This window comes from Gekko japonicus, unplaced genomic scaffold, assembly GCF_001447785.1.
Source record: "Gekko japonicus isolate JY-2015 unplaced genomic scaffold, Gekko_japonicus_V1.1 scaffold1213, whole genome shotgun sequence".
In the NCBI taxonomy this organism is placed as follows: Eukaryota; Metazoa; Chordata; class Lepidosauria; order Squamata; family Gekkonidae; genus Gekko; species Gekko japonicus.
In genome coordinates, this window is record NW_015164709.1 from 415,144 (window position 1) to 443,103 (window position 27,960).

The 27,960-nt window shown below is 42.5% G+C and overlaps 1 protein-coding gene across 1 annotated transcript in view; it reads left to right on the forward strand.

The window, feature by feature from the left end:
- The window catches only part of COL12A1 (collagen, type XII, alpha 1), a 237,313-nt gene that overhangs the window by 151,901 nt on the left and 57,452 nt on the right, over positions 1-27,960 (forward strand). Inside the window, 13 exon segments of the mRNA XM_015409542.1 lie at positions 3,596-3,738; positions 11,135-11,264; positions 13,549-13,668; positions 14,856-15,002; positions 18,526-18,642; positions 20,059-20,205; positions 21,770-21,844; positions 22,299-22,438; positions 23,141-23,264; positions 23,460-23,603; positions 24,265-24,429; positions 25,407-25,445; positions 25,556-25,694. Coding sequence (XP_015265028.1) covers positions 3,596-3,738; positions 11,135-11,264; positions 13,549-13,668; positions 14,856-15,002; positions 18,526-18,642; positions 20,059-20,205; positions 21,770-21,844; positions 22,299-22,438; positions 23,141-23,264; positions 23,460-23,603; positions 24,265-24,429; positions 25,407-25,445; positions 25,556-25,694 — 1,630 coding nt within the window.

Genomic DNA, 27,960 nt, shown 5'->3' on the forward strand with positions numbered 1-27,960 from the left:
CCTAGGCGTCAGGATGCTTCATTGTAGTGCTGATGAAGCTGGCCATTCCATTGATAACCAAATGTCCATATGGTAGGAAATTCCATCTCAGGAACAAAGCAGGTGATGGGTAGTACGTGACTACAAGCTGCTCCGTCATGGGGGCTGTCTCTTCCTAGAATTGTTGTTTCATTGCTCACAATAATGGAGGTTTGTGCTTCTTCACCAGGCTGGGCAACTGTGTAGCTGAAACCTTATTTACATGTAGGGTATGTGCAGGCACCTTCTATGTGTAGCATCACAACAGGTGACCTAAAGTGTACAGCTTTCTGAGCCTATGTGTATATGCACAGTCCATTGTGTGTAGCAATAAATAGTTCATAAAGCAAATATCAGGCTTATTCTGTAACACCATATTTGTCACAAATTCATGATGGCTATTTCTTGACCCTGTAGATTGAAACATGACCCCTAGATATTTGAAGCATGAAACCTGCTCTAGGCTATGGCCCTTTATGCTCCACGTCCCTAATTTGGGCCTCTTTCGAAAGGACATAACTTTGGTTTTCTCATAGTTGATTTCTAATAAGTTGGAATCACAATAGGTACCAAGCTGTTTTAGTGCCCTTTTAAGGCCTAGATAAAAGGACCATGTCATCTGCATACAGTAAGGCTGCGATACAACGATTTGCCAAAGTAGGGGGATGTGTGTCAACCATTTCAAGGCTTTTGATCAGATCATTTATATATAAAGCAAAGAGATGGGGGGCTAAAACACAGCCTTGCTTGACTCCCTTCTTAGTGGGAATGACATTTGTCAAGTGCCCTTGCTTATTACATCTAACTCTAGTGTTAGTACAGAGGGATAAGTATTGTGTATTCTTCCCCATCATAGTTTTGCCAGTGCTCCTCAGCCCACACTTTTCAGCATTAAGCCTTGCTTGGTCAACACTGGCAGTGCTGACCTCATCAGGCCAGCATCTGCTGCTGAAAGAAGGGAACAAAATTTAATCTTTTTTGTGGAGTGTATACATTATGTGTGTGTATGTACAGACTGATTCAACCAAGAGTCAGATTTTCCCCCTTGTTCCCCTTCTCCAAGAAGTCCCTTTTGACTCTCATAAGTAAATCACCCTCTTCCATTCAGTGGAGCTGCACATGTAGAAGAGGGAACGGGTTAGTTTTGACCAATGCATACTTTTTTTGTCCACGCAGTTTCCATGACCTCAGGAATAACCTTTTCAGGAGCTAAAGGGTAAATTCTGGGTCAGCCAGTCCCTTCTGTTGATATAAATATAATTGTATGTATGTTAAAATGAATGGCCAAAATCTGGGGAGTGTTTGCATGTTTATCTGTGAATATCCAAAACCTAGATATATTATACTGGTTAATGCTGACTGCCACCCACATGAGGTTGTCAAGAATGAGAAACAGATATCTTTTTTTGGAATGCAAATTGGTCTTGGGTTGCTAGTATTTACATGTGAATGTCAACATTCACCCTTTTTGTGATACAGTGTTGTCACAAAGGGGCAATTAACACTATACAGCAACCTTTATATCTTGCAGGAGGCCATAAAATACAGATAGTATGTCACATCTAGTGATAGGATTGCAAAATTCCCACTTTTTGTCTGTACTCATGCCCATTTTCATTTCCCCAATTTTTGGCCCCAGAGTATCTGGAACTCATTGTTATTGGATATTTTAGTAGTTTATCTTTAGCATATAAGAAACAGATGGTGTTAGCCATTTTCTGTGGTTACAGAGCTGTGGTTATTCTTTAAAGAAAACACTTGTAAAACTAATTATGTACACATACAACATCTCACATAAACCAGTTTTAGATTCTTGACTTGCAAATCCAAAGATTCTTGACTTGCAAATCCAAATGATAGAAGCTGAACTAGTGTCCATTCAGCTACCTATTTCTGGACCTTTCATAATTAACTGTATATTAGTAGTTAAGGTATTAAAACAGTGAGGTTAGGAAGCTAAACTCTGTGGTTGAAACCAGCAAGCTTTTAAACTCTGGCTCAATTCCCCTCCTTGCAGAGCCCTACCTTACAAAGCTTTTGTATACACAGGTCCCATAATCCCCAACATAGTCTTTTTTGGAGGTCAAAGGGACCCCATCCATCCTTTTTACCAACTGAAAAGCTGGTTGAATCTAACTTTTCGTTTGATTCTCTTATTCTCATAACAGCCAGATATTCTATATAAAAAAGCTTTGTGAATTAGGCATCAGGTCTATATATGTATTATGAAAATTACTATTTTAGGGTTGGCTAATGTGACTGATATGGAAACTCTTGTCTTCTACCTTTGCAACCTACTTTTGGCATTATGGCATTTCATTCCCGAGACAGGTTTTTTCTTTTCTGGGTTTTTTTTTTTTTTTTTTTTTGCATTTTCCCCATTATGTAATCCTTGCATTGTTTATTGGATATCTTATACTGTCTGAAGTGTTTTATATATTTTCTAAGAGCCAGTGTGGTGTAGTGGTTAAGAGTGGTGGACTCTAATCTGGAGAACTGGGCTTGATTTCACACTCCCCCTCCACATGCAGCCAGCTAAGTGGCCTTGGGTCAGTCACAGCTCTTCCAGAGCTCTCTCAGCCCCCCAAATAAGCCTGGCCTTGCCACTTTGGTGGTAAGGTTTCCCTTGCTCAAAAGTCAGTTGAATCCAACTCTAGGTGTCAGACAGGGCAGTAACTCTCAGACGCAATAAGTCCTTTAATTGGCTTTATTGTAGAAAGTCAGGAAAGTTGCAGGCAAGTCAAATGCTTTGTCAGAACTGAGGGACATTACAGAATTAGGAGCTACAAGACTTCTGGTCTAGCCTTCATACACATGTCATGATTACATAGTAATTAGACAGGTTAATATAGTTCAGTTAACTTGGTGAGAATGCTTATCAGTTGATACTCTCCTAAGGCCATGAGAAATAAGAATACTGAAGAATCTCTCATAGCCTTCACGTGGGAGGCTCTACTTCACAGTGGTACACAAGTGCAACTATCTACGTTCACACAGGCCTGTCTCAATCTCTCCTCTTCAGGAATTTCAGAGGAGGATCCTTGCTGACAGATTGATACAAAGCCAGCAGGTGCTACATGAGGCTTGGGAACTACAAGCAGGGAGGAAATGGCTGAAACAATAGTGATAACATTCAGCAGAGCAAAGCTATGTACATCAGACACTCAGACATGGATGTATACTGACCCAATGACCAGGCAAGGGTCCGATTCTGACACTAGGGTGCAGTGCTCAACTCCATTTCCAAGCCAAAGACCCAGCACTGCCCAAAGACGTTTCTGTGGTCATGTAGCCGGCATAACTAGCTGCCAAGGCACACACATTAAGTGGCTAGAACTTAAGTCTGCCAGACAATTTTCAGATCTCCTGTCTATATTATACACATTGCCATATGATAATAATAATCATTTATATTTTCTAAATCTGCCTTTAGTCTCAGCAAGAAAGGTGGGCTATAAATGACGTAAATAAATAAATAGCAATATTTTGTGACTGCTGTTGACGGATATTGCTGTGGGGAAGCTATTCCTTCACATTTCTGGATTTCACCCTATTTTGTATCCATAAATTATTTTAGTGCCTCGCAGTGGCCCCAAGAACATGAGAGTCTTTGATCCTACTACAAACAGCCTATCCGTTCAGTGGGACCATGCTGATGGACCTGTACGTCAGTACAGAATCATATATTCACCCACTGTTGGAGACCCCATAGATGAATATGTAAGTGCTATCTTGATGTGTTAGTAATATTAACATTAAGCTTGGCTTCAGTTTCCAGATGAAGTTAATTAAATTTCCGGATGTGTGTGTAGCTCTGCATTAATTAAGAATTTGCATGCTTCTGTATGATGGGAACTGGTGCAATGAAAGATGCCACCGTACCAATTACCATTTGCCTGTCTGAGAGATGGATGAGTACAAGCATTCAAACAGAGATGACAAACTGTGTCAAGACCATAGCATTTTGGACTCTGATTTGGTGGTAGTATTATCATTATCATTTAAGGCAGATCTTCATTTTATTTCTCCTGTTGTGGTCTGTGGCTGGCATGTTTTGTAGGGTTTTCTAGTGGTTCACTCTAGAAAAGACACATTTAGTTCCCAAAATATTTCTAGAGCTACTGCTCTGTGCAAGAAACAAACCCAAATGCAAGCTACTGCTATAGATGTCCTTCCCCTGAAGCAATTGAAAATGCTGTTTTTACTCCACAAAAGACCTCATGTAGCCCATTAAATTGAAAAAAAAATATGAGTGAGGTTACTTGCTACTTCCGAGTAAAATACTATATTTTCTCTTCCCCTCCCCAAATCTGTGCTTCTTTAAAATGTATACACTGTCTTCAGTTCCAGGTCCATTTAAAGTAATAGGCTGCATACAAAGAGCCATGAGTGGAATAAAAAGAACAGCTAGAGGTTTTCCACAAATCAGCTTCAGACTGTAATTTAGAAGGTAGCTTTTTATAGCAGGTCTCATGCTTGCACTTGTTTCTTGCACAGAACTTTTAACACAACAATGTAAAACATCCCTTCCATGAACAGACATTGCCTTCTGTATATGGAACGGCTTCCTTTGGATTGAAACCAAGGATTGTACACGCTTCTTCTCCCACACCTCCCCTCTTTTATTTGTGTACTGTTCTGAAGCAACTGAGGTATTCAAATTAGTGCCAGCATTGTACTAAATGATGAGTTTATCTTTAGTAAATTTGCATATAAGTTATTGTTGGCTATAATCTATCACAACATTAGGCATACTTAAGCCCATCTGGCAAATTTAAGTACATAAATCTCTAGGTTACATTATGTATGCCTTTTAGGTGGATTGTTGGAGCTATAGTCTACATGACAAATGTAATCTGGATGTGCTTTGGTAGCAGGGAAACATGTATTTACATTATTGTGCATCTTCCCTGTTTTTTTCTCATATATTACTGTAAACTTATTTTGTCTAGGGAAACGGATGCATACAGGTGACTCTTAATGGTCCATCATAGTATACAGGATATTAGCTAGTCTCATTTCGCAGTTTGTGTTATTGGTGCTTTTTTTAGATTTGAAAATGCTAACAGTTGTAACAATTTCCTTCATACTTGGCAGCCCAACTGTGGTTAATGTCTGTACATTTAGTTGAGTGTAGAGCAAATTTCTTTTCCCAAAGGAAGGTTAATGGCATGGGTTCTACTGACTTCTGTGAAAAACTGTACAGCCTATAAAAGCACCACAAAATTGCTCATTATTGTGGCTTATTTCTGTATGATAATATCTTCTTGCATCTTTGCACTGTGCTGAACAATTCAATATGAAATCTTTCTCTACATTATCATGAAAGAATATAATTCTCTTTGGCAAAAAATAATGCTAAATCTGTCCAAAACTGGGAAGACATAAAAATAAATATAAACTCTTTAGCTCTTTAAAATTATTTGAAAGGTTTTATATATTGTTTATTGTCTTTACTGTTTTTGCAACCAGAGTCATAAACAGGAAACCCTCGTCCCACAATAAAACTTGTTCTGCAGGAAAACATGGAAGAATTTAAAGGCTGCTACTGCAAAAGTTGTCATGTGATTTGAAAACCGCTGCTAGAAATTTTGCCACATGCAGCGTAGTTTGTTTGTCTTCGTCTCTAAGTAACCAGGATGATTTTGCTTCTGGAGAGAGGAAGTCCTGATTAAATAAAGGGGAGATCAATTCATCTCTTAGAGCTGAAAATTTGGGACAGTCAAGCAGAATATGATCCACAATTTTACTGCCACCACAATTTAGAGTCAATCTGAATATGAATCAGATAATTATAATCTATATATAAATCAGATTATAATTGCGGTTCCAGGTCTTATTTGGGATGGGGAGAGTTGGCCAGTCTTATACTGCCCCATTTAAATTGACCACGCATATAACATTTTTTTTGGAAATTAAGTGGATAAAATTGGCCACACCTTTATTGGTTACAGCTGTAATAGGCATTGGCACAGCATGGGTCGACCAAATCCAATCCATTGGCTGAACTGTCCACCAGCTGAGGCACCCATTACCCAGCCAGCTGACATGGGTGGAGACTGCGGGATGGCAGGTAGCTGGGGTTCACATGGACGCCTGCCCCTTCGTAAACTCCCCTGCCATTTGGCAGTGAGGGCAATTGCTGTTAGTCCCTGCGTTTGCTTGCTCCCTTCAGCCCTCACGGATCTGGCCCCATGCTGTTACCGCCACAAGAGCAGGACGAACCCCATGGTCCTGCTCCCGCCAACACCCCTACAGCTGTAGCCAAGAGAGTAGGGAATGATGGACTCCATGTAGCCAGATGTCCATACCCCAAGCAGAGAGATGCCCTCCATCAGCCTGGAACAAGGCCTCCATCCTGTGGGAGATGTCTGGGTGGTGGATCCAAATGCCACCTGTTGACTTGACCACCTTGCCCAGTCTACCAGACACCTTCCTCCTTGTCACATCCACCTTCTTGGGATGAGCCGCTCCTTGACATGACCTCCGTTCCAGCCACTCCGACCAGAAGATGACTGTGCCATCCAAATCTTCATGCAAGGAGGCCAGGTCAGCCAGCACCTGGAGCTCCCGGGCCACCCCAGGCCGTTCTGTCAAATCATTCTCCCCAAGCTGCAGCACCAGCACATTAGGTGGTCAGTGTCTAGTTCCCACTCATTCCAACAAGGGCAATAACGATCCCCATCGCATGCCCCGCTGAGCCATCCACATGATGTGCATGACTGACTCCAGCCCCAAGTCCTTGCGCCACCCTGACAATGAAGCATACAAACCTGCTCAATGAACGATGCTGTGCCCAAAAATCCAGACTGTCCTGTGTGGGCGCCCTGGAACCAAGGAGCCAGATATATCCTCAATGGCCGCTCTCCAATTGCGGCTGAACATAGGCCTCGAAGGCCTTAGAGCGCCACCACCCTATGGCACGTATGCTCGCCTCAGGCATCCCGAGACCTGCAGCTGTGGTCGCTGCCCCGATCCTAAAGGAGTGGGGCCCAAATTCCTTAAAGGGCAAGCCCAAAGCCCCCACTGCCACTCTAAAAACGCCTGTGAACTGATACCTGATATCGCCAGAAATGCCCTCGTGGTCTATACAGGACACGACCCCCCTGGCAGGGGCCCCAGGTGCAAAGTCACCCCTCTCCCTAATTGATCAGTCTTTTACTTCTTTATAAACAATGAAACCCCATTTGACTCCAAGGGGACATCCTGAACCCCCAAGGGCATATTGGTGAAGGATGTCCTGGAGCTTGCCAACAGTTCCCCGACCCTCAAGGCCCCAAAGAAGGCCAAAATGAACGCAGTCTCAAACAGCGCTGTTTCGTACGGGGACCAACACAACACCGGAAGCCTCCATAGCACCCGCACCAATAAGTTAAAGTTCAGAGGCCTGCGGCGATCCGGAGGCCGTACCGTTAGCCTCCGCCACCCCTCAACTGCTCTACGGGCTTCGAACGAGTGGCATGGGTCCATGAACCACTTTCCTAAAGAACGTGATGGCCGCCATGTAACCATGAATGGTGCTATGGGAGAACCCTTTATCCTGGAGGCTTGCCGTGTAGCAAAGCACCCAATCACCATCCACTGGCTAGGTTTACGGGCCCCCACATTCCGCCGTGAAGTCGAAAAAGGCATCTACAGCCTTGACATAAGTGTTAAAAGTGGAGGGGGCGATGGAGCCATAGATACCTCGCATTATTGTACCTTCCCAAGATCCCAAAACTACTCTGGAAAGGGGTCTGAAATGCGGTTGGCTTCCAGTGCCAGTGTACGGAAATGATCCTCCTGTAAGCGAGACAAAGCATCCGCTATGCTGTTATCCACACCTGGAACATGACGTGCAGCAAATGTATTGTTATCAGCCAAGCAGGCTAAAACCAGTTGGCGAACCAGCCGCATCACTCGCTCAGACTTAGAAGACTGCTTGTTCACCACCCGCACCACTGCCTGGTTATCACACCAAAACCGCACCCTCCTGCCTCGAAAGAGATCCCTCCAAATTACCACTGCCACAAGTATTGGGAATAGCTCTAAGAAGGTGAGATCCTTGAGAACCGCGGATCCCTCCCAGGACTCGGGCCAAGGCCGAGCGCACCAGCGGCCCTCATAAAAGACACCAAACCCGGCACCTCCTGCTGCATCAGAGTGTATCTGAATGGCATCCTGCAAGTCCAGAGGCCACTGCCAAATGGTGACCCCATTGTACCCTTCCAGAAACTGAAGCCAGTCGCCCAAATCTTCCTTCATGCCGTTGTGAGGGGCCCTGACCCCAGCAATTGCCCTGATCAGCCGTGAGCAAAAGGCCCTGCCAGGTAAAACCACCCGGCAAGCAAAGTTCAAATGTCCCACCAAGGACTGTACTTCCCTCAGGGTGCACTTGGACCTACCCTGCACCAATGAGATGAGTTCCTGAAGAGTCAAGAGCTTATCTTCCGGCAATCTCGATGCCCCCATCACCGAGTCCAACTGAATACTCAGATAAGTCAACCTCGACGTCAGCCCCTCAGTCTTCTCCACAGCCAATGGGGCCCCAAGCTCCTCAGGGAGCCGTTCAAACACCTGTAGAGATTCTGCGCATGCGTCATTGTCCCTGGGACCGACAAAGAAAAAAATCATCTAAATAATGAGTGATCCCTGAAATGCCAATCCATGACTTTGTTGCCCACTTGAGGAAGGTACTAAAAGACTCAAAGGCAGCACAGGCCACCGCGCAGCCCATGGGCATGGCCTTGTCAACATACCAAGCCCCTTGAAATTTGAAACCCAGCAAGAAAAAGTCATCCAGGTGGACCGGAAGCAACCAGAAAGCCAACTGAATATCACACTTGGCCATTAGTGCCCCCAGGCCGCAAGCTCTGACCAGCCCGACCGCATGATCAAAAGAGGCATACCGGACCGAGCAAAGCTCAGGCAGGATCATGTCATTCACTGAAGAGCCCCTCGGATATGAAATATGATGTATCAGGCGATACTCACCTGGTGCTTTCTTAGGCACTACCCTCAATTGGGACACCCTAAGATTCGCTAAAGGCGGTGTGCTAAAGGGGCCTGCAATGCGCCCTGCAGACAGCTCCTTCTGGAGCTTCCTGGCAACCACGTCAGGCATCTCCCTGGAAGACTTCAGGTTGTCTGAATCAGTCACAATGCGTGGACCATCAAAAGGGATGGGAAAGCCTTCTCTCAGTTCTCTGTATGTTGGGTGGGGGTGGCGAGTGGCTTGTCCCATTTTTAAAGGCCTCCCTTTGCTGACCGCCCCGCTGCTTGGCCATTAGCCCTGGGAGGGAGGGGAGGCACCTCTCTTCCTGCCACTCACCCAGCCCCACCCCCCAACCCAGCATCTGGCCAGTCTCTTCCTCCCCTGCCCAGCCCCACAAATGGCGGGCCTCGACTACCTGGGCCCTTCCTGCTTTTCAACATGTATGCAGATATCTCTAGTTTTTTGCACTGCTGATCCTGTCTTTGTACCCTTAAACTACAGAGTAGCCATGATCCAAAGATGCCACCCTCAACTACAGAATTGCTGCTACACGTAGGTAGCAATCCCACACCTTAAGTACATGAACAATTTATTCAGTCCCTACATTCTGAAAGCAAGTATTTCTTGCCATGTGAGCAATTTTCCATATAAAGTCTAGGAAAAAGATCTGAGCTTGCTTTGCTGGATCAGGTCAAGAAATATGTATAAGTCTGGAGGACTATACTTATTTATTTATTTATTTATTTATTTATTTATTTATTTATTGGATTTATACCCCACCCTCCCTGCTGAAGCAGGCTCAGTGTACTAGTATACTCAATGTATACTCAGTATACTAGTGTGTGTACTTCTATTTCACTTCTCTATTTCCTTCCGCTCTTGTTTGCAATCTGCTTATCTTTATGGGTATAAGCATCAGTTGCAGTCACTGTACACGTTGTTCCCAACTTTTCTCAGAGAAAGTGAATGTGGTTGTTTAGTATATGTTGGAGGTTCACTGAATTATCAACACCCCAGAGGGGTTTTTGTGTCTCTGCCCTCTGCTCTCCAGCTGCTGTTATTCTGTCTCTCTTTCTTTCTCCAAATATGCAATACAATAGGAGCTTTCCCCCCTCTCCACATACATAATGTCCACATGGACAAAATGTTGGATTTGGTTTCCTGAGTCTGCTGTGGATGCATTTGACAGTATACTTGAGTGTTGCCAGATGTAGATATATAAAATGCAAGGGATAATATGCATGACTTACCTATGTTACAATGCTATTTTTAAAATATCATTTATTAAAGTCCCATTTGTTCTGCAGATTTTAAGCAGCTTAATTTTGATGGGTCCAGAATTATTGTGCAAAAGGGCAGATCTCCGTCACCATCTACTTCTCCCAGCAGTACCCTTTGATTCCCCCCCAAAAGAAAAAGAGAGCCCGTTTGGTGTAGTGGTTAGGAGTGCAGACTCTAGTCTGGGAGAACTGGGTTTGATTCCCCACTCCTCCACAAGCAGCCACTGGTGTGACATTGGGTCACTCATATGTTCTTTCAGAGCCGTTCTCTCAAGGTCAGTTCTTGGGAGAGCTCTCTCAGCCCCACCTACCTCACAGGGTGTCTTTTGTGGGGAGGGGAAGGGAAAGGGGTTGTAAGCTTTGGGTAGTGAAGGGCGCGGTATAAATCCAATCTCTTCTTCTTTTCTTCTTCTCTTGAGTAATGTGAGCTGTGGCATAGGTCAGTGGCATTAAGATGAGAGATGAGGTGAAATTTCCCCCACCTCTCTTCTACCAGTAGAGAACTTTCTCTACCAAATCTTCCTGTTGGCAGAAGACGGAGAAGGCTGATTTTGCTTTCTTACTTTCCCTTTGCTATAATGGATTTTGTCCATGAGATTCTCCTGATACCACTTTTTTTATTGGTCACAGGGGCTGCTGGGAAAAGGGGAAGGTGGGGGGGGAATCCACCACCATGCATACTTTTTGTTCATTGGATCCAACTTACCATCATTGCTTTCTAATAGGAAAAGATATTGAATAAAATATATATGTATTTGTTTTGTTTGGTATAGTCATAACACTGCAAGCTGCCTGTTTTTTACTGCTATTTTGAGTAATTAAAAAGATTAAAGCACGTTACCTCTATCTTCCTGTGTTCTAGACCACAGTACCTGGCAGAAGAAACAATGTAATGCTACATCCTTTGCATTCAGATACACCCTATAAAATTACAGTTGTGGCAGTTTATGAGGATGGAGATGGTGGACAATTGACAGGAAATGGAAAAACAGGCATGTCTGGCATAATATTAAATACAATATATTCTGGTTTTGATGTTATTAAATGATTTCAGAGGATCCCTTTTGTGACCTTTGTATGCATTCAAGCAAAGTTCTAAGGAGTAGGAGAACAATATGACAATCTTCAGATATTTAATAGTTTTTGTCACTTACAGCTAACCTGATCAGCACCAATCTAGAAAATGTTAAACATGTTTAAATTCTACTTATGTCAGTGGAATATAAGAAAACTTACCTTTCTCTTCTCTATTTTCTTTGATTCTGGTCCAAAGCTTCATGTGTCTCAGCTGTACTAATAGAGCTCCTTGTAAGGAGGGACTGCCCCCCCCCAAAAAATGTAAGGGGATGCATGTACTATGGAGATGCAACCACAGAATCCTCCCCAGCATTGAAGTGAATGGACAAAACTTTGGTTGTGTGGGGCCCCATTTAGTTTTGACTATCCAAAAGAGATATATTTAGCTAAGTATTTTAAAAGTCTTAATGCTTGAATAATATTTTCTAATGGAAATCATGGAATATTCTTCATTGGAGGATTTAGGAAATAGCTTGGTAAAAACCACGAATAGTCAGTGAATTACTTGGTGATTCTTGGGGGTGTTTTCTAGCTCTAAGATCACTTGATTAGCAAACCTTTGCATTGTATAACAACATGTATGATATTGTTCAAGGACAACATAAGCAATTATGGTTTATACTTTTATAAGCACCATACAAGAAGAACTACAAATATTGCAATATTCATTACTTGAATTGCATTATGCCCAGAGACACCCTAGCAACATATCTTTGTCTCAGTGAGAGAATTCATTGGGGGGCCACCCACAGTCCTTAAAGTCTTTGCATATTCTTCGGCCATCCTATTCTGGCCTCAGAACATGGAATGATATGCAAGCTAGAGGAAAGTACATTGGTGGTTTCTGTGCAGATATGGAACGCTTCTGCTAGTCCTTGCAGAAATGAAGCCCCACAGAAAAAGAGTGTACTGGGACAAACTGTAGTCATGGTACAGAACATAAGTACAGGAAGCAGAGCTTTGTAGTTGGACAGCTATAAGGGAGCTGGAGAAGGTCAGCTGTAGGGAACAGATATCAGGAGAGAGGATAAGAATTATCCAGGCACAGTATACAGGTCCACAGACAGCTCCAAGGCCTACAACTTGCTCCAACTGTTTTCAGACTCTGAATCTGCATCTGCTGTGTAAAGCAGCCTCGGTCTGTTGTGGTGTCATTGTACATTGTTCCCCTTTCCCTCCCATTCTGGCTCGGGATAAAAGCTTGCTGTCTGCGTCAGACCTCACCATGGTGACCGCGGGGGCACGCAGGAGGGAGAGCATGCAAGAGAGGGGGGAGGAGCGGCCTCCTGGGGTGCCAGCAAGGCACTGCACTGTGGGGAGGAAACAGCACCTGTGACACCCCCCCCCCAAGAAAGTAAAGGGGGTGATCTGGCAGAGGGGAGGCGAAGGGGGCTGGAAAGTGAATGAGCTGGGTGAAAAAAGAGAAAACACTCAGTGGTTGCCAGGCAGGGCGTTCTGGGGACTGCTCCAGGAAATAACATGGTTTAGTGGTGGGCATGCTTCTAACCCACCAGCAAAGAAACATGATTGGAGAAAAACTGGGGCAAGGGATTTGGCTCCAGTTGTCTGCTTATCACTCACAGCAGCTCAGGGGTGGGGAGGAGCAATTGCTCCAGCTGAAAACCAGATCCATATAACCCACTGAGACGCCGTAGTGACCTTGGAGTTGCCACTATAGGGCAATAAAATGATGCAGACAGCCAATGCTGAGTCGATACAATACGGGAATGGCTGCGGCAAGCAATGTTGACAGAGATTTGTGAGACGATTTTGGACCGCTGGCACAGCAGCAGGAAAGACCAATGCAGATTGGACCAGAGTTAAACTCAGCCCTTATGTACTCCTGGACATTCTAATATCTGAAACAAGCTTCTGTTAGCAAAGAACGGCTCCCATAGGATCCATACTGTGGGTTAGAGCCTAGCACTTCTTCAGTGTTCTCTGGTTTCTTGGCAGATTCTCTGGCATAGATTCAGAGGATGAATATGCATGAGCTATTGTATCTGGTGCACCATCTTGGGCTTTTTGCGAACATGCAACTGTAGGCAGCTCTTTTGGGTTATCCAGTCACTGGCTCAGGGCTTGTATTTTCACCAGGAATCCATTCTGAAAGACATTGTATAAACATATAACAACTCTGCACTCTAACATACTATTGCAATTCCTCTAACTATATACACACAATCTTTTTGTTTTTAGTTGGACTGCTTTCTCCTCAGAACATCCACATTTCAGATGAATGGTATACACGATTCAGAGTTTCCTGGGATGCTGCACCATCACCTGTTCTTGGTTATAAAATTGTATATAAACCTGTAGGTAAGAGAAACAAAATGCTGCCTTGATAATGAGTACTTTCAGAACAACTAGGAAGTGATGAGCTTAAGGACAAATTCTTTCCATAATCTTCTGAACTGGAAACTGAGGGCTGGTTAATGAAGATGAAGGTGACATTAGTGAACCAGCTACATTTTACATGTGTAATGCACTTCTCCTGTGGGCTTGGGGGAAACCCACCAGTGGCCGTGGTGCCTGACTTCCTGGCAGGGTAGACGATGCTGGGAGTCAGAGGTGGATCGCAAAAGGGAGCTGCGGAAGGACCTCAGACTGGCAGGGGACAGGATTAATGGCACCCCTCAAGTCCCTCTGCCCCGTGCGCTGGATACTGTTACCATTCTTTCTTTATCCTTCACCTTCGCAGTTTCGCTTCCTCACATGCTGTTCCTCCCCGGTCTCTCTCAAAAGCTCCTCTTTTATTTCCCCCTTCCACTCCCAGTGCCACCCCTCATCCTGACCTCCCTTCCTCCCAACCTGGCCACGCCCCCTCTTATATACACGGACGTTCTCCAGGTGTCCAGGGTGTGGTCGCAAGCGAGCCGGCAGCGGTCCTGTCGGCCCTGGGGCCGGGCCGCCGCCTGGGCATTTCGCCCCACTTGGTCTCAGCTCCTCCTCGGTGGGTCCGGAGCCCCAGCTCCTGGGGTTGGCACGGTGCGGCTCTCGTTGTGCGGGTCTTGCCCTGCCGGCACTGTGACCTCCGTCCAAACCGCTGGGCGTTGAGCCACTGTGCCGTGTCTTCGGGGGCTGCAGTGCCATCGCTTCTCCATTCCTCTGCTGCCATCGGGGTGAGTCAGGGCATGGGTGTGTCCCCGGGGGTGGGGGGTCCCATCCTGGGACCGGGAAACTGGGACAACATGAATTTGCTATGGGGACTTGCAGCCATAATACAGCTGCAAGTCCCTGGTAGCAACTCTTGTGTAAAAGCACAACTGGGCCCAATTCAGCTGGGAACTTATGTACAGTAGAAGGAGGGGCAGAAGGCTGCATTTTACACAGAAGTTGCCACTGGGGACTTTCAGCTGCAATATTGCTGCCAGTCCTCATTGGCAACTTGTGTAAAGCATTAAGTGTAGTTTGGCCTTCGATCTAACACAGATCCTTGTAGTCTTATATAAGGTTGTAAATTAAAGCTCATCGTGTTTGTCGTGCTTGTTCCTTTTTCCTTTAAGGTACTGATGAACCCATGGAAGTGTTTGTTGGAGAAGTGACTTCATACACATTGCACAACCTGTCTCCTAGTACTTCCTATGATGTCAACGTTTATGCTCAGTATGATTCTGGACTCAGTTCACCTCTGATAGATCAAGGCACGACATGTAAGTTAAAGTCTTTTAGTACATATTTATGATGATATCCTTAAATGACAATGAAATCCCCTGGACCTTAAATTATAGTGAAATCCTCTGGGTTAGTAGAATGACAGACCAGGGATTTTAGATGTCTCCTGTCTTGGATGGTGTTATACTCCCCTTGAAAGGCCAGATTTGTAGTCTGGGAGCAGTACTTGACACTGCAGCCACCTTTGAAAACAGGTGGATGCAGTGGTCTGGAGTGCTTTTGCCCAGCTTCAGCTGGTACATCAGCTGCATCAGTTCCTAGATAGTCATATCTAGATGCAGTGATACAATCCTTAGTTACATCTAAACTGGACTACTGCAATGTGCTCAATTTAGGATTATCCTTGAAGAGTGTTCAGAGGCTGCAGCTAGCGCAGAACACTGTGGATAGACTGCTGGTTGGGGCCAGCTATTGGGAGCATGTGACCCTGATATTACAGCAATTACGCAGGCTACCAGGAGGGCCTGGCCGGAGCTGGTCCATGGGGTCGCGAAGAGTCGGACTCAACTGTGCGACTGAACAACAACAACAAAACCAGTCCTCTCTTGTGCCCAATGTAAGGGTTTGGTTTTGACCTTAACAGCCCTACCTGGTTTGAGATCAGGATATCTTCTCCCATATGTTCCTGCCTGGGAATTAAGACCACAGGGAGAGGCCCTCCTGACTGTTCCATCAATCACAGAAGCTCATTTGGTGGGTACACAAGAGATGTGGCTTTTTCATTCGCAGCCTCACGATTATGAAACAGCCTCTCCAGGGATCTTTAGGAGGCAGCTGAAGATAGTTGAATTTAGTACTGCATTTGATTAAAGCATTCCTAAACTGTGATTTTAAATTTTGGTTTTATGTTGTCTATGTAATCTATTCTATGTATTTTATTAATATTGTAAGCTGCCTTGAGCTCTGGAAGGAAGAAATGTGGCTAATAAATATTTTAAATAAATAAATAATAAATGCTGTTATTTAAGGCAGCAGAATAAATAGTTTTCTGTATTTTAGGAGTTATCACCTTAACTCCTGCTGCATTTTGTCCCAATATTACAAAACATTACAAACATTTTTTTTAAAGTTTCTCTGAATTTATTATTCCCCCAAATATTACAAACCTTAAAAATAAGACTTTATTTTGCTTTTTCAACAAAAGGAATAGAATATTCAATTTTATCAACCCCCCAAACATTCCGTTTTACACCAATACGAGCATCCTATGAGAATGTGAAGATCTGCCATCTTGCAAAATGGTGGCTACAGGAGAAACGGTTGTCCCTACAATTAATATAATAGTTTATTTGGCTTTATTGACCTCAAAAAGATATATATATTTCCCAGTATTGAAATAACCATATCCACCACCATGAATTGAAATATTAAAATAACCATCTCCACCATCTTGGAAAATGGCAGCTACCGGAAAACATCCCAAAATTGGAATGTCTACGCAATAAAATTTTAAAGCAATAGTGTCCTGAAACACCAATAAACAATCAGATTCTCTGTACATATATATTTTTTCAGGGGTCTATTGTGGATCCAGGACTAATTTCCAAATGACTGAGATAGCACAGCTGATAAGTAGCACAATGTTCCCATCACCTCCCCCTATTAATTTTTATCTTGTTTATGACTTAACCTTTCCCACTGTTTGATGCCCTTAAATATATTTTAATTTATCTGTTGAATATCCAGTAAGGATGTCTCTTCCAGTGTACCATTGTCCTGCCAATTCACAAGACTTCTGGAGGAGTGGGGTAGTTAAACAATAGGTTCTAGCCAGTGTGATCTCTTTTCCCAATGTGGAAGCAAGTATGTACACAGTTTCCTGAAACTAGCTAAACGAAGTGCTAGAAGTCTAGAGTGGATCAGCCTTACTATAGCACTGAGTTGAAGGGGGATCTGTCTCGCCTTCCCCAAGCAGTTCCCCATGACCTCTGAAAAGCTGTCACTTGAGCTTGAGTGAACCTTACAGTCAGAAATGCCATAAAGCATGGGGTGAAGAAGGGGTATCGGACAATTCTCTTGTGTGCCAGCTGTCTCCTTTGTCAGCAGAAATGCTGGTAGCAGAAGAGCAAGGAGTGACAATTTTATCCTAAGTGCAGCTTTGTGCTCCATGACATTTTGTCCCCAAGGTTCCTGTGACACCCAGGATCAACTTTTCAGAGAAGTCTATTGAAGAAACAGGAGATGTTGAAAGTATTTGAATCTGCTAGTGTTGATACACACTTGGTTTACAGGATTCAACCCATCATCTGTAGTTCTTAAGTCCAAGGTGTGCATTACCAAACACCCTTGTGTAATGTTAACCTGACAACTACTACTGCAAAGGATCCCAAGGGCAGATTTTTCACCAGACTCTCTTGAAGATGCTTTTCTTTGTTTCGTTCACATTCCAGACCATGGTTACTATGCAAACAAGGATTTTGAACTATGTGTGGGAAACAGCCTGGGAGGAGGTTTAAGGGAAGAATGGTAGGTGGGTTAAGTGTTAATTATACCACCCTGCTTGGAAATCATTACATGTGTATGTAATGTAATACATAGTTTGGCCTGAAAAGTTAATTCTGTTTTCTTTTGGTCTGGGAGGGCCCATTATGTGAAAGGCAGCATGTTTGGATATGAGAAAAACCTGCCTATAAAAGTTCTTTAGCAATTTTCACATGTGGAATTCCAAATGGATCATTTCCCAGGAAAAAGAAAACTGTGTCATTTCATTATTGCTTGAATCAGCTTCCATTCAGGTGTTGAACTGTTTAACTCTGTAGAGCAGATGTCATTGCACTCACACTTCATATGAATTCATTAGCATTAATCTGAATGACATGACTCATAGGGAAATAGACAAATAATTTTAGACAAATAGGGAAATAGACAAATAATTTTAATTTTTGTATTAGTCATAAGTTAATTAGGGATGGGCATGAACCAGTTCATGAACAAAAATTTGGTCTGAACTTGGGCCGGCTAGAGGTTCACAAACCAATATTCGAGGAAGGTGCCTTCCCTGAACATTTCCCAGACTTGTGGCTAGTTCAGTTAGGCTGTTCAAGGCTAGCCATTTAAACTTGACAGCTGAGTGGTGCAGGGGTCTACCAGGAAAGGGGGGAAGTAAACCAAAAGGTTAAATGACCGCCAGCCATTTAAACCTATCAGCTATGTAGCGGACCCACTGCCAGCCATGTAGCCCCAGGTTTCACTCCCCTCTTTGAAGTGGGGGGAAGTGAAACCAACAGGTTAAATGGCTGCCAGCCATTTAAACATAAGAGCTGACTGGCAGACCCGGGCATTCCCCCCCAGCCGCAGTTGGGAGAAAGGGGAAATCAAACTTGCAGGACTGGCTTGGTTTGTGTGGGACCCTTTTGGGTCCATTCAGGATTCAGCTTGGGGGTACCCCAAACCCCAAAATGAACCAAACTGCTTTTTTGGGGGGGTTGTGCCCATCCTTAAGGTTAATTGTTCCTGTCTTTCTTCATGCAGTTGATTGACTTTCCCACCTTTTATTTGTAGTGTACTTAAATGTGTCTGATCTAACAAGTTACAATGTGGGATGGGACACTTTTTGCATCAAATGGGCAGCTCATAGATCGGCTACTTCTTACAGACTGAAGTTAAATCCACTTGACGGTAAATATATTGAATCTTCTCTGATAGTTTTGTGATGTGTCACAATTACTATGATGACCATTAAAAGATGGGTTAATTGCTTGAACAACAAGGCCACTCTATTCATCATTGCCTATGGAGTTCTACTGCCGTTGCTGTAACTTTCCACATGTGTTCATAACTATCATTTTCAGGATGGTGGTGGTTGTCAGGGCAGGGATTATGTGGAATAAAAGTGACTGTTACCTCTTAATTCCAGGAGGATAGCTATGTTAGTCTGTAGTAATAAAACAAAATTAAGTTCCAGTAGCACCTTAAAGGTCAACATTTTTTCCCCAGGATATGAGCCTTTTGAGAAAATTTTGGACAATTGTGTTGGTCTTCAAAATGCTACTGGACTTGAATTTTGTTTTACCTCTTGGTGTTCCTCAGACTTCCCATCATACTCTTGTGTCCCTAATTGGAAGAGATGCCTCTGATTTTCTACCCTATGTTCTCATTCTTAAGGGTCAACCTATAATTCTGTCTAAAAAGTACCAGAGGCTCTGGTGGTACCCACTAAATGTACTGTGAAACATCCACAGATTTCTCAAGCTTTCTTAATCTTTTTAGGGAATGCAGTTTTGTAAAGGAATGCATCTTATTGTAGAACTTTCCTATTGCACTGAATAGTGGAGAGGATTTCATATTTAGTGGCAAATACGTTTCCTCCCAAATGGGTAGTGTTCCTGCCCAGAGATACCAGATGATCTGACTGGAACTCATAGCAAGGCTTCTCTCCCACTGTCCAAGAGTTCCAATCAGATTGGATCAGCTGTCTCTGGAAAATAGCCAAGTTCTTTTGTGTGACCCTGTGAGTGGTGGAACTCTTAAATCTTTGATTCTGTTTTCTTGTTTCCTTTATTATTTCCATTTTCTTGTGTTTTTCTCCTCTGGTTTAAGACTCTGGGTCTTTAATGGTGGCATTGTAAACAGTTATTCACTTCTGTAACTATTGGTGGCATGGTATAGCCCAATCTTGTCCAATCTCAGAAGCTAAGCAGGGTCGGTCCTTGGAAGGGGAGACTTTGCAGAGGCAGGCAATCGCAAGGCAAACCACTTCTGCTTCTCACTTGACATGAAAGCCCCTTGCTGGGGTTGCCATAAGTCAACTGTGACTTGATGGCACTTTACACACACATAACTATAGAAGTCAAAGGGCTTAGAATGGTGTAAGAGTCTAAGATTGTGGGTCATCTTTGGAACAAATACCCACCCTTCCCGTGTCTTGGCATCATTCGGCACCAGCTTGCACATTCCCAAGAACTCAAGAAAATATGAAGAGTAGGTAATAGAAGTGCTAAAACTTCTTTGGCCAGCACTATCCTTTCTATGTTCTTTCAATCAATTGTATACCAATAGGGTTCTATGTTTTAAACATTTTATCTGGTTATACAGGATCTAGAGGACAAGAAATTACTGTGCGTGGAACAGAAACCAGCCACTGTTTTACTGGCCTTTCACCAGACACTGAATACAATGCTACGGTCTTTGTTCAGACTCCAAACCTTGAGGGGCCTCCAGTATCTGTGATGGAACGAACATGTAAGTAACAAAGAATGGTGGTGATAATGGCTAAAGGAATATGATTTTTTAAAAATCATTATTTTTTCAGAATATTATCAACGTTTTGCAAATAAAATATGATCCCATTTTTATGGAATTTTGTTTGAATTTGCTCCCGTGTATGAGATCTATTTCCATGCATATTGGTAGGATCTCAGAAAAACACTGTTCATCCCGGTCTTTACATTTTGTGTACCATACATAGTGGTTCAAAATCTTTCAAAAATATCATTGAGTAGAAAACCTTCAAGTTCAATAGAATTCTTCATCAGAACAAAAAAGGTGGCAAGTAAAGGTGTGCATGGGGGAAAAATCGGTATTTTCCAGGTTCGGATATACTGAACCCGGAAAATATCGGTATTTGCCGATATTCCTGAATTCCAGTATCAGTATGATACTGAAGTTTGGGAATTTTCGGCATTGCCGAAATTATTTGGCTCAATTGTACCCTCCCCCCAGATTCCTGCCCCAGTGGCAGGATCCCATCATTGAAGAGAAGGTATTCCTTTTAACCATTCAGTGATGGGAACCTGCCGCCTGTGGCTACTTCAGGGGGGAATTAAATGCCTCCCAATTTTTTCTCCCTTCCCTAGCTGGCCTGCAGTTGCAAAGGGAGACAAGATCAGGGAGGCATCTTCAAATACCTCCCCATGCCCTCCCTAGCCTGCCAGCCTCAGCAAACAGGCTGGGGAAGGCTGAATTGGGGAGGCACTTGCCTCCCTTCGCCTTCCCAAGCTTGTCCACTGCAGCGAGCAGGCTGGGGAAGGCTTGATCCAAGAGGCACTTGCCTCCCTTCCCCTTCCCCTGACTGTCTGCAGCAGTGGGCAGGCTGGGGAAGGCTGGAAGGATTGGGGAGGCATCTTTAAATGCCTTCCCCAGCCTGCCCACCACAGCAGGCTGGCTGGGGAAGGGAATCAGAGCAGGTCAGTTTCACTCCTCTCCTCTTCAAAGCGGAGGGGAGTGAAACTGACCTGCTCTCCCTCCTCTTTGCTTCCCCAGCTGGCCTGCCAGCCGACTGGGGAAGTATGTTGGCGATGCGGTATAGAAGCCGATCACGGGAGTAGTTTCTTGGGAAGCTGAATCAGATCAGAGAATCTGATTTGGCTTCTAGGGAGCCCGGATAATGCCGAATGAGGCATTATACTGGTTTTTTCCCGGCTTGTTGGAGCAGAATGCACACCCCTAGTGGCAAGGGATAAAAATATATTTCAGGGCATGGAGTCCCTAGTTCCTGGTTTATAGAGTCTTTAAATTAGGCTAATTGTGCCCAGAGTAGGAATCCAGCCCAAATAGGAAGGACAGAAGGATAACATAGACACATTAGACTAGGGGATATCAGGCTGCAGTTTTTATGGATTACAGGTTCTTTCTCTGGGCACAGTACAGGCTAGAGATGATGGGTGTAGCTATGGCCTTCAAAATGCACATATGGGGAACTTATAGTCAGCTTGAATGAACTTTTAAAATGAACTATACATTTCTGCAATAAGCCAGTAGTAATTGCAATTCATGAGGTTAAAATTTCAGCTGATTTTTTTGTTAGTGATCAAGCCAACAGATGCCCCCACTGAACCACCAACTCCTCCTCCACCTCCAACAATTCCACCTGCTCGAGATGGTAAGAGTCTTTTAAACATTTTCACATTTTTGTGACACAAGGCTTTAAAACTGTGGCTGCTTAAGAGCCCTGAGGTTCACTTTTCTCTGTCTTCTTTTCTAACTGTGTTGGTTTATGGTACGAATTTGTAACAGTTGCACTCAATGCGATAAATTCTGCTCATAGATGCTTTGAAGGTTTCATTGTTGTTGTTTCCTTTAAACTTTGTATGCCACTTTCTTTACACTTACCAAGTGTTCATTTTGACTGTGGTCCTACATACATGTTTGATACACATATTTTGCTCTGAGTCTTGCAAGATATTTTCCATAAATTTTACCAGAGGAAAAATGACAATTGTAGTCTGTGTCTCACTTTGCAAAAAATCAGCAACATGCTATTCCTAAATCACTGTTCAAGTACCTTTAATAGCCTGTTCCTACTGAATGACATAATCTAACTATGTATCTTTCAGTATGCAAGGGTGCCAAAGCTGATATAGTGTTCTTGACTGATGCTTCCTGGAGTATTGGAGATGACAATTTCCACAAAGTACTGAAATTTATTTTTAACACGGTTGGAGCCTTTGACCTAATCAACCCAGCTGGAATTCAGGTTTGTTTCTGCTTTCTGTCTGTCAGTAAGCTAGAGAAATATAGATTTCAAGATTCTTAAAAGAAACCACTAGACTGCAGTTTAGGCAGATTCTTCCTTCCATTTGCTCTGCATTTTAACAGCTTGCTTCTTGATTCCCTTTGGTTCTTTACCCCTTCCTCCTGGTGTGCATCTTGCTTTATCTTTTTCCTTGGGATTCTGTGGAAGCTATAATAGGTGGATAATAAATGTGAATGAGCTCTGGTTGGACCTTTTGCTGATTTGGGGGGTAGAAGAAGGCAGTACTTGTGCTTCCTTAACAACAGTAAATGGCAGGAAATTGTTGCATTGTACATTTTACAAACTGACAACATGGACACATTGTTCTGGATAGACAGGTTCAGATCATATTCTCTAGTAGAAAAAAAAAATCAGACTTGGTGTGACATTTTATTTGTTTTTTTTTACTATATGAAATGGTTCTCTGTTACTGAGACTGTATGGATGGATTCCAGGTTTTGTTTTGAACATGGCAATCTCAACTATTATAATGCCACTTGGCTATTGGGGGGGGAAATCCCATCACATGTGGCAGTGGCCAGAGAAAGGCCCTCATTGGTTTTCCTATCCCTGCCCCCATTTTTCTAGAAACTTTAAGTCTTGTGTTTTTAGAAGGCGCTCTGTCCAGTAATCTAAGATAAAATTTTGTATGCTTCATTTCAGGTTTCCTTTGTGCAATACAGTGATAGTGCACAGTCTGAGTTTCATTTGAATACATATGATGATAAGGCACAGGCATTGGGGGCACTTCAGAACATTCGATACAGAGGAGGGAACACGAGAACAGGTACCTGTTGATGGATTGCTACATACTAATTTCAAGTGATCAGGCATTTTCCCCCAGTGATCTCTTAGTACCTCATATTTTTAAATGTTAACATTCTTCCAGTATTAATCTCTATCTTGCAACAGAGTCCACTATGCTAATAGCTTTAGGTGGATCACCAAAGATGGGTTCTAATGCCTCACTTACACTTCACAGGCAAAGCACTTACATTTATCAAAGATAAGGTCTTGACATGGGAAAGTGGAATGAGGAAAGGTGTTCCCAAGGTACTTGTTGTGGTAACAGATGGTCGATCGCAGGATGAAGTGAGGAAAGCTGCATCAGTCATACAACACTCTGGTAAGCAAGTTTTATGTAATGGAACATAATAGGACTTATTACCAAATTAGAGCTAAGGAAGTAGATGAATTGTCCAGGTAAATGCTAACAGAAAAAAAATATTAACACCAGGAAAAAACTGAGGTAGGGAAGTATCAGTATTGTGGAATAGGGAGAGAGAAGGAGCTTGCAGTGTTAGTCTAAAAATTGAAATGAAAATTGGGGGTTAAACTTAGAATAATTTGTGAAGATGTTTATTGATTCTACAGGCAGAAATCCATAATTTTTTTAAATACCATTCCATTTTTCATATTCTTTTCTTACAATTTTTCGTCTTTTGTTTGATTTCCATAAAAACCTTAGTGCAGAGATTAAAGAAATCAGTTGTTTTTACTTAAAATATCTTGATGTTGTATCTGTTCAGTGTTAACTATGGTGTATAAGGTCTTTGTTACAACATGTTGCATTCTTTTTCTTTCTAAGATATCATAATTTGGTTCTTTCTTAAATCAAGGAGATTTAGAACATAGACACATGTACTTTATATTGTCCACCTTAAGTGTTAGTGCCACTTGATGGGTTCATCCTAATATAACAGATTTAGAAGGTTTAGTTAGAAGAATTTGTACAAAGATTCCTGCACTGATATTGGTATTTAAATCAGTAAATGTTGTATTTACAGGTTTCAGTGTCTTTGTTATTGGTGTGGCTGATGTTGATTACCATGAACTAGCAAAAATTGCCAGCAAACCCAGTGAACGTCACGTCTTTATTGTTGATGACTTCGATGCTTTTGCAAAGATTGAGGATAACCTCATCACTTTTGTTTGTGAGACAGCTACCTCAAGTAAGGAAAATATTCACTCTACAAACCCTTCAAAATCTTTATCCTAATCCAGTCTAAAACGTGCCCCACATTGTACTTTATCAAGGAAATATATTTGTGCACATTTCACATAGTTCTATAATCGAATAATCCATGTGACACCATTGTTTGGGTTCATGATGGATATGATACTTGAACTTCCTGCCTCTTTTATGTACATATCTTTAGGCATTTTATATCTATATATTTTGTTAATTTTTTATCTCGTGTTTTATCTGTACAACACTCTCAAGATACAAATGAGAATGTTTCAGTCAAATCAAACAAGCTATAGTTAAAGAACATAAAACCAGAAGTATAAAAACGAGTATAAAGAAACCCATTTAGAACTAATAAATATTTGTTTAGGCTAAAAACTTGGGAAATAAGTCAGGCTTATACTGGTATCAAAAACTTAAAGAATGTGCCAGACTAATGTGTCTATAGTTGTGGTACCATCAGCCTAACCTCCAAAAAGAGGACACCAGGGCATCAGTAGACAATCTCACTTGATGGGCAGGTTTTTATGGAGAAAGTGAAAAGATACCACTGTCCAGGTGCGAATTCCTAATTCTCTAAGCAAGTGGAGGAGTCTAGTTATGAGTAATCTGTATCTAAATATCTTCTGTCATAGGAATTGTACATCTTCCAAATGTAACATTGTTTGAGTCCAGTGGCACCCTTAAGAGCAACAAAGTTTAATTCTGGGTATAAGTTTTCATGTGCATGCTCACTTCTTCAAATACACACCCTGTGCACATACTGCAGCACTTTTAGGTATATGTATGGAACCCTTTGAATGCTTAACAGCACATCTGAGACAAATAAGCCTGTCTAGCCTGTCTTTGAAAATTTCCAGAGTAGAAGAACCTGCATTCACTCTGAACATCAGCTAGCAACAGTATAATTGCTCTTTTCTTGTCAAATGAAATATATTTGTTTTTTTCCCCTTGTTCCAGCTTGCCCTCTCATGTACTTGGATGGATACACTTCTCCGGGTAAGAAACTGTATATACAAACTACTTCAACCTAATAAAATTCTCAGTTTCACTTTATCTAAATTTCTCTACTCTTTTTTGTTTTGGTTTTGTGTTATTTTAAAATGCAGGTTTCAAGATGTTGGAATCTTACAACTTGACAGAGAAGTACTTTTCCTCTGTACCCGGAGTTTCCCTGCAGTCAGGCTCCTTCCCCAGCTATGTGGCATACAAGCTTCATAAAAATGCCTTTGTCAGCCAGCCCACATCGTAAGCCATGTTTCGGTTCTCCTGAAGGGCATATTTCTTCTCCTGGGGAAGGGTGACTGTGTGGGGTTCATGGAGTGCATAACTGATAGCGCAAAACACCTCCTGGGAGAAAGAATATCATGAAGACGCAGCCCAGATTTAAGAAATATGCTAGAAAATGGAACAACTGTTGTGAATAATGTATTGGGGTGGGGGTGTTGATTAACAAATTTAGTGTTTTCAGTTCCATTTTTTTTGTACAATATATTTTATTGAATTTTTCAGCAAAAATACATAAAACATTAATCTTGCAGACATAAGAGCTACACAAGGTTATAATAACAGACATAAGAGTTAACAAGTATTCAGGTGTTGTTCATTGTAAAGGCAAAGGAAATAACAGGTGTGTCAAGTAAGCCACATTTATAAGGTTCTATTTTTGGATGTATCACAAAGCTGTCATCCACATAATTTAACACTGATAATCACTGGACTCCATTAATAAGTATTACCATAACCATAGGCCATCAGTTACTTTGGGAATATCTTGTTGCTTAGATAGGTATTCTAAGATTGGAAACCATGTTGAGACAAAAATAGTTGGGGCAGGAATCTTATCAAAACGCGTAAGATGGTCCGATTCGGTTCCATGTTTTTATGTCTGTATGGGTTTTTATGTATGAGGTGAATGAAATCTGCTCCACAGAAGTTATGTGAACACAGCAATTTTTGAAGAACCTTAGCTGCAGATGTGTAATGATATTTCCACAGTACCATATTAGGCAGTGGTTCTTATATTCCATGCCTATATAGGAAAATATTCTCCATCCAAATTCAACACTGCATTTGCCAATAGCTAGGGATCACTGGCATCTACAGTCTTAATATAGTGCAACTAGGGCAAAGGTCCAAGAGCAACATAACAGAATCTACATATGACTTGCAAGACAGAATCATTGTTTCAGGGAGGGTCCACATGCTTTGCAGGGCTGTAATAGTGGGTCAGCTGTTGCATGCAAGCACAATCCTCCATCATCTTCTATAAAAAGCAGATAACATGGAGCAGAGCTAGCAAAACCATAACACCGTAGAGAACTGCTGTCAATCAGAGCAGATGCTGACTTTGCTGGATGGACTAAGGATCTAACTTGTATATTCATTTCCCTCCCCTGACAATCATTCTCATCCTCCCAAATTGTTTTTCATCTGCGGTGGTTTCCACAAAGCTGCCATCAGCCTCTTCTCTTTACCTAGTTCCTGCACAGAGCTTCTTTTGCCAATTTTAAAATCTCCATCTCAACTCCATTTTCACACATCATCACTCTGTAGTGTTCTGCTTGTATCCCATTCCTTGCAGATTACATTGATGTTCCTATCATTGTCATTTCCTTCTCCCCTTAGACTCTTCCAACCCCCCCTTTATAGTAGAAACATGTATATCTTGCTCTTTCTACGATTTTAGAATTTAATACAGTTCTGGCAGAATAAAATCATGCACTCCCTTCCAACATTTCATCATGTTTTTCACTAGGGTGGGAAAGAAGAGAAGCCTAGTAGCTAAACTGAATAATACGGAGGATTTAAATTACCCTTTCCTCTGTTCCCTGTGAAAAATTGTTTGATTTTTAAATACAAAATGAACCCTCCAGGTCTCCAGTACATTATCTCCATTACATTAGTATGTTTTTGAAGGTGAGTGAGTGACCAGATTCTGGGTGGAGGTTCTTGTCTTCTGGCTCTCGAGTGAACCACAACGTTGTCATTTGCCTGTGCATTTCTAATTATGCATGAGTACATGAAGCTCAAATACTTTGGCCACCAAATGAGAAGGGAGCACTCACTGGAGAAGACCCTGATGCTGGGAAAGATTGAAGGTCAAAGAAGACGGGGACGGCGAAGGATGAGATGGTTAGACAGTGTCAGAGATGCAACAAACATGAAACTGAGCAAACTTCAGAGGACAGCGGAAGACAGGAGGGCCTGGCGGGATCTAGTCCATGGGGTCACGAAGAGTCGGACTCGACTGTGCGACTGAACAACAACAACAACATTCTTTCAGCTGTGCCCCAATTAGGATTCATTTGATTTTTAAACTAGAGGTTTTTCTTCAGTGATCATCCACTGAATTTCACATTCAAGGATCATACCACAACAATTAAAGAGAAATGCTCCTCCCCATTTTCCAGTGTCTATGGAGATAACAGACAAAAGGGAACATTTTTTGAGGTCCCATGACGTTGTCAGGCTTCCCAATCAAACACTCAACAACGTTCCTACGTAGGTTTCT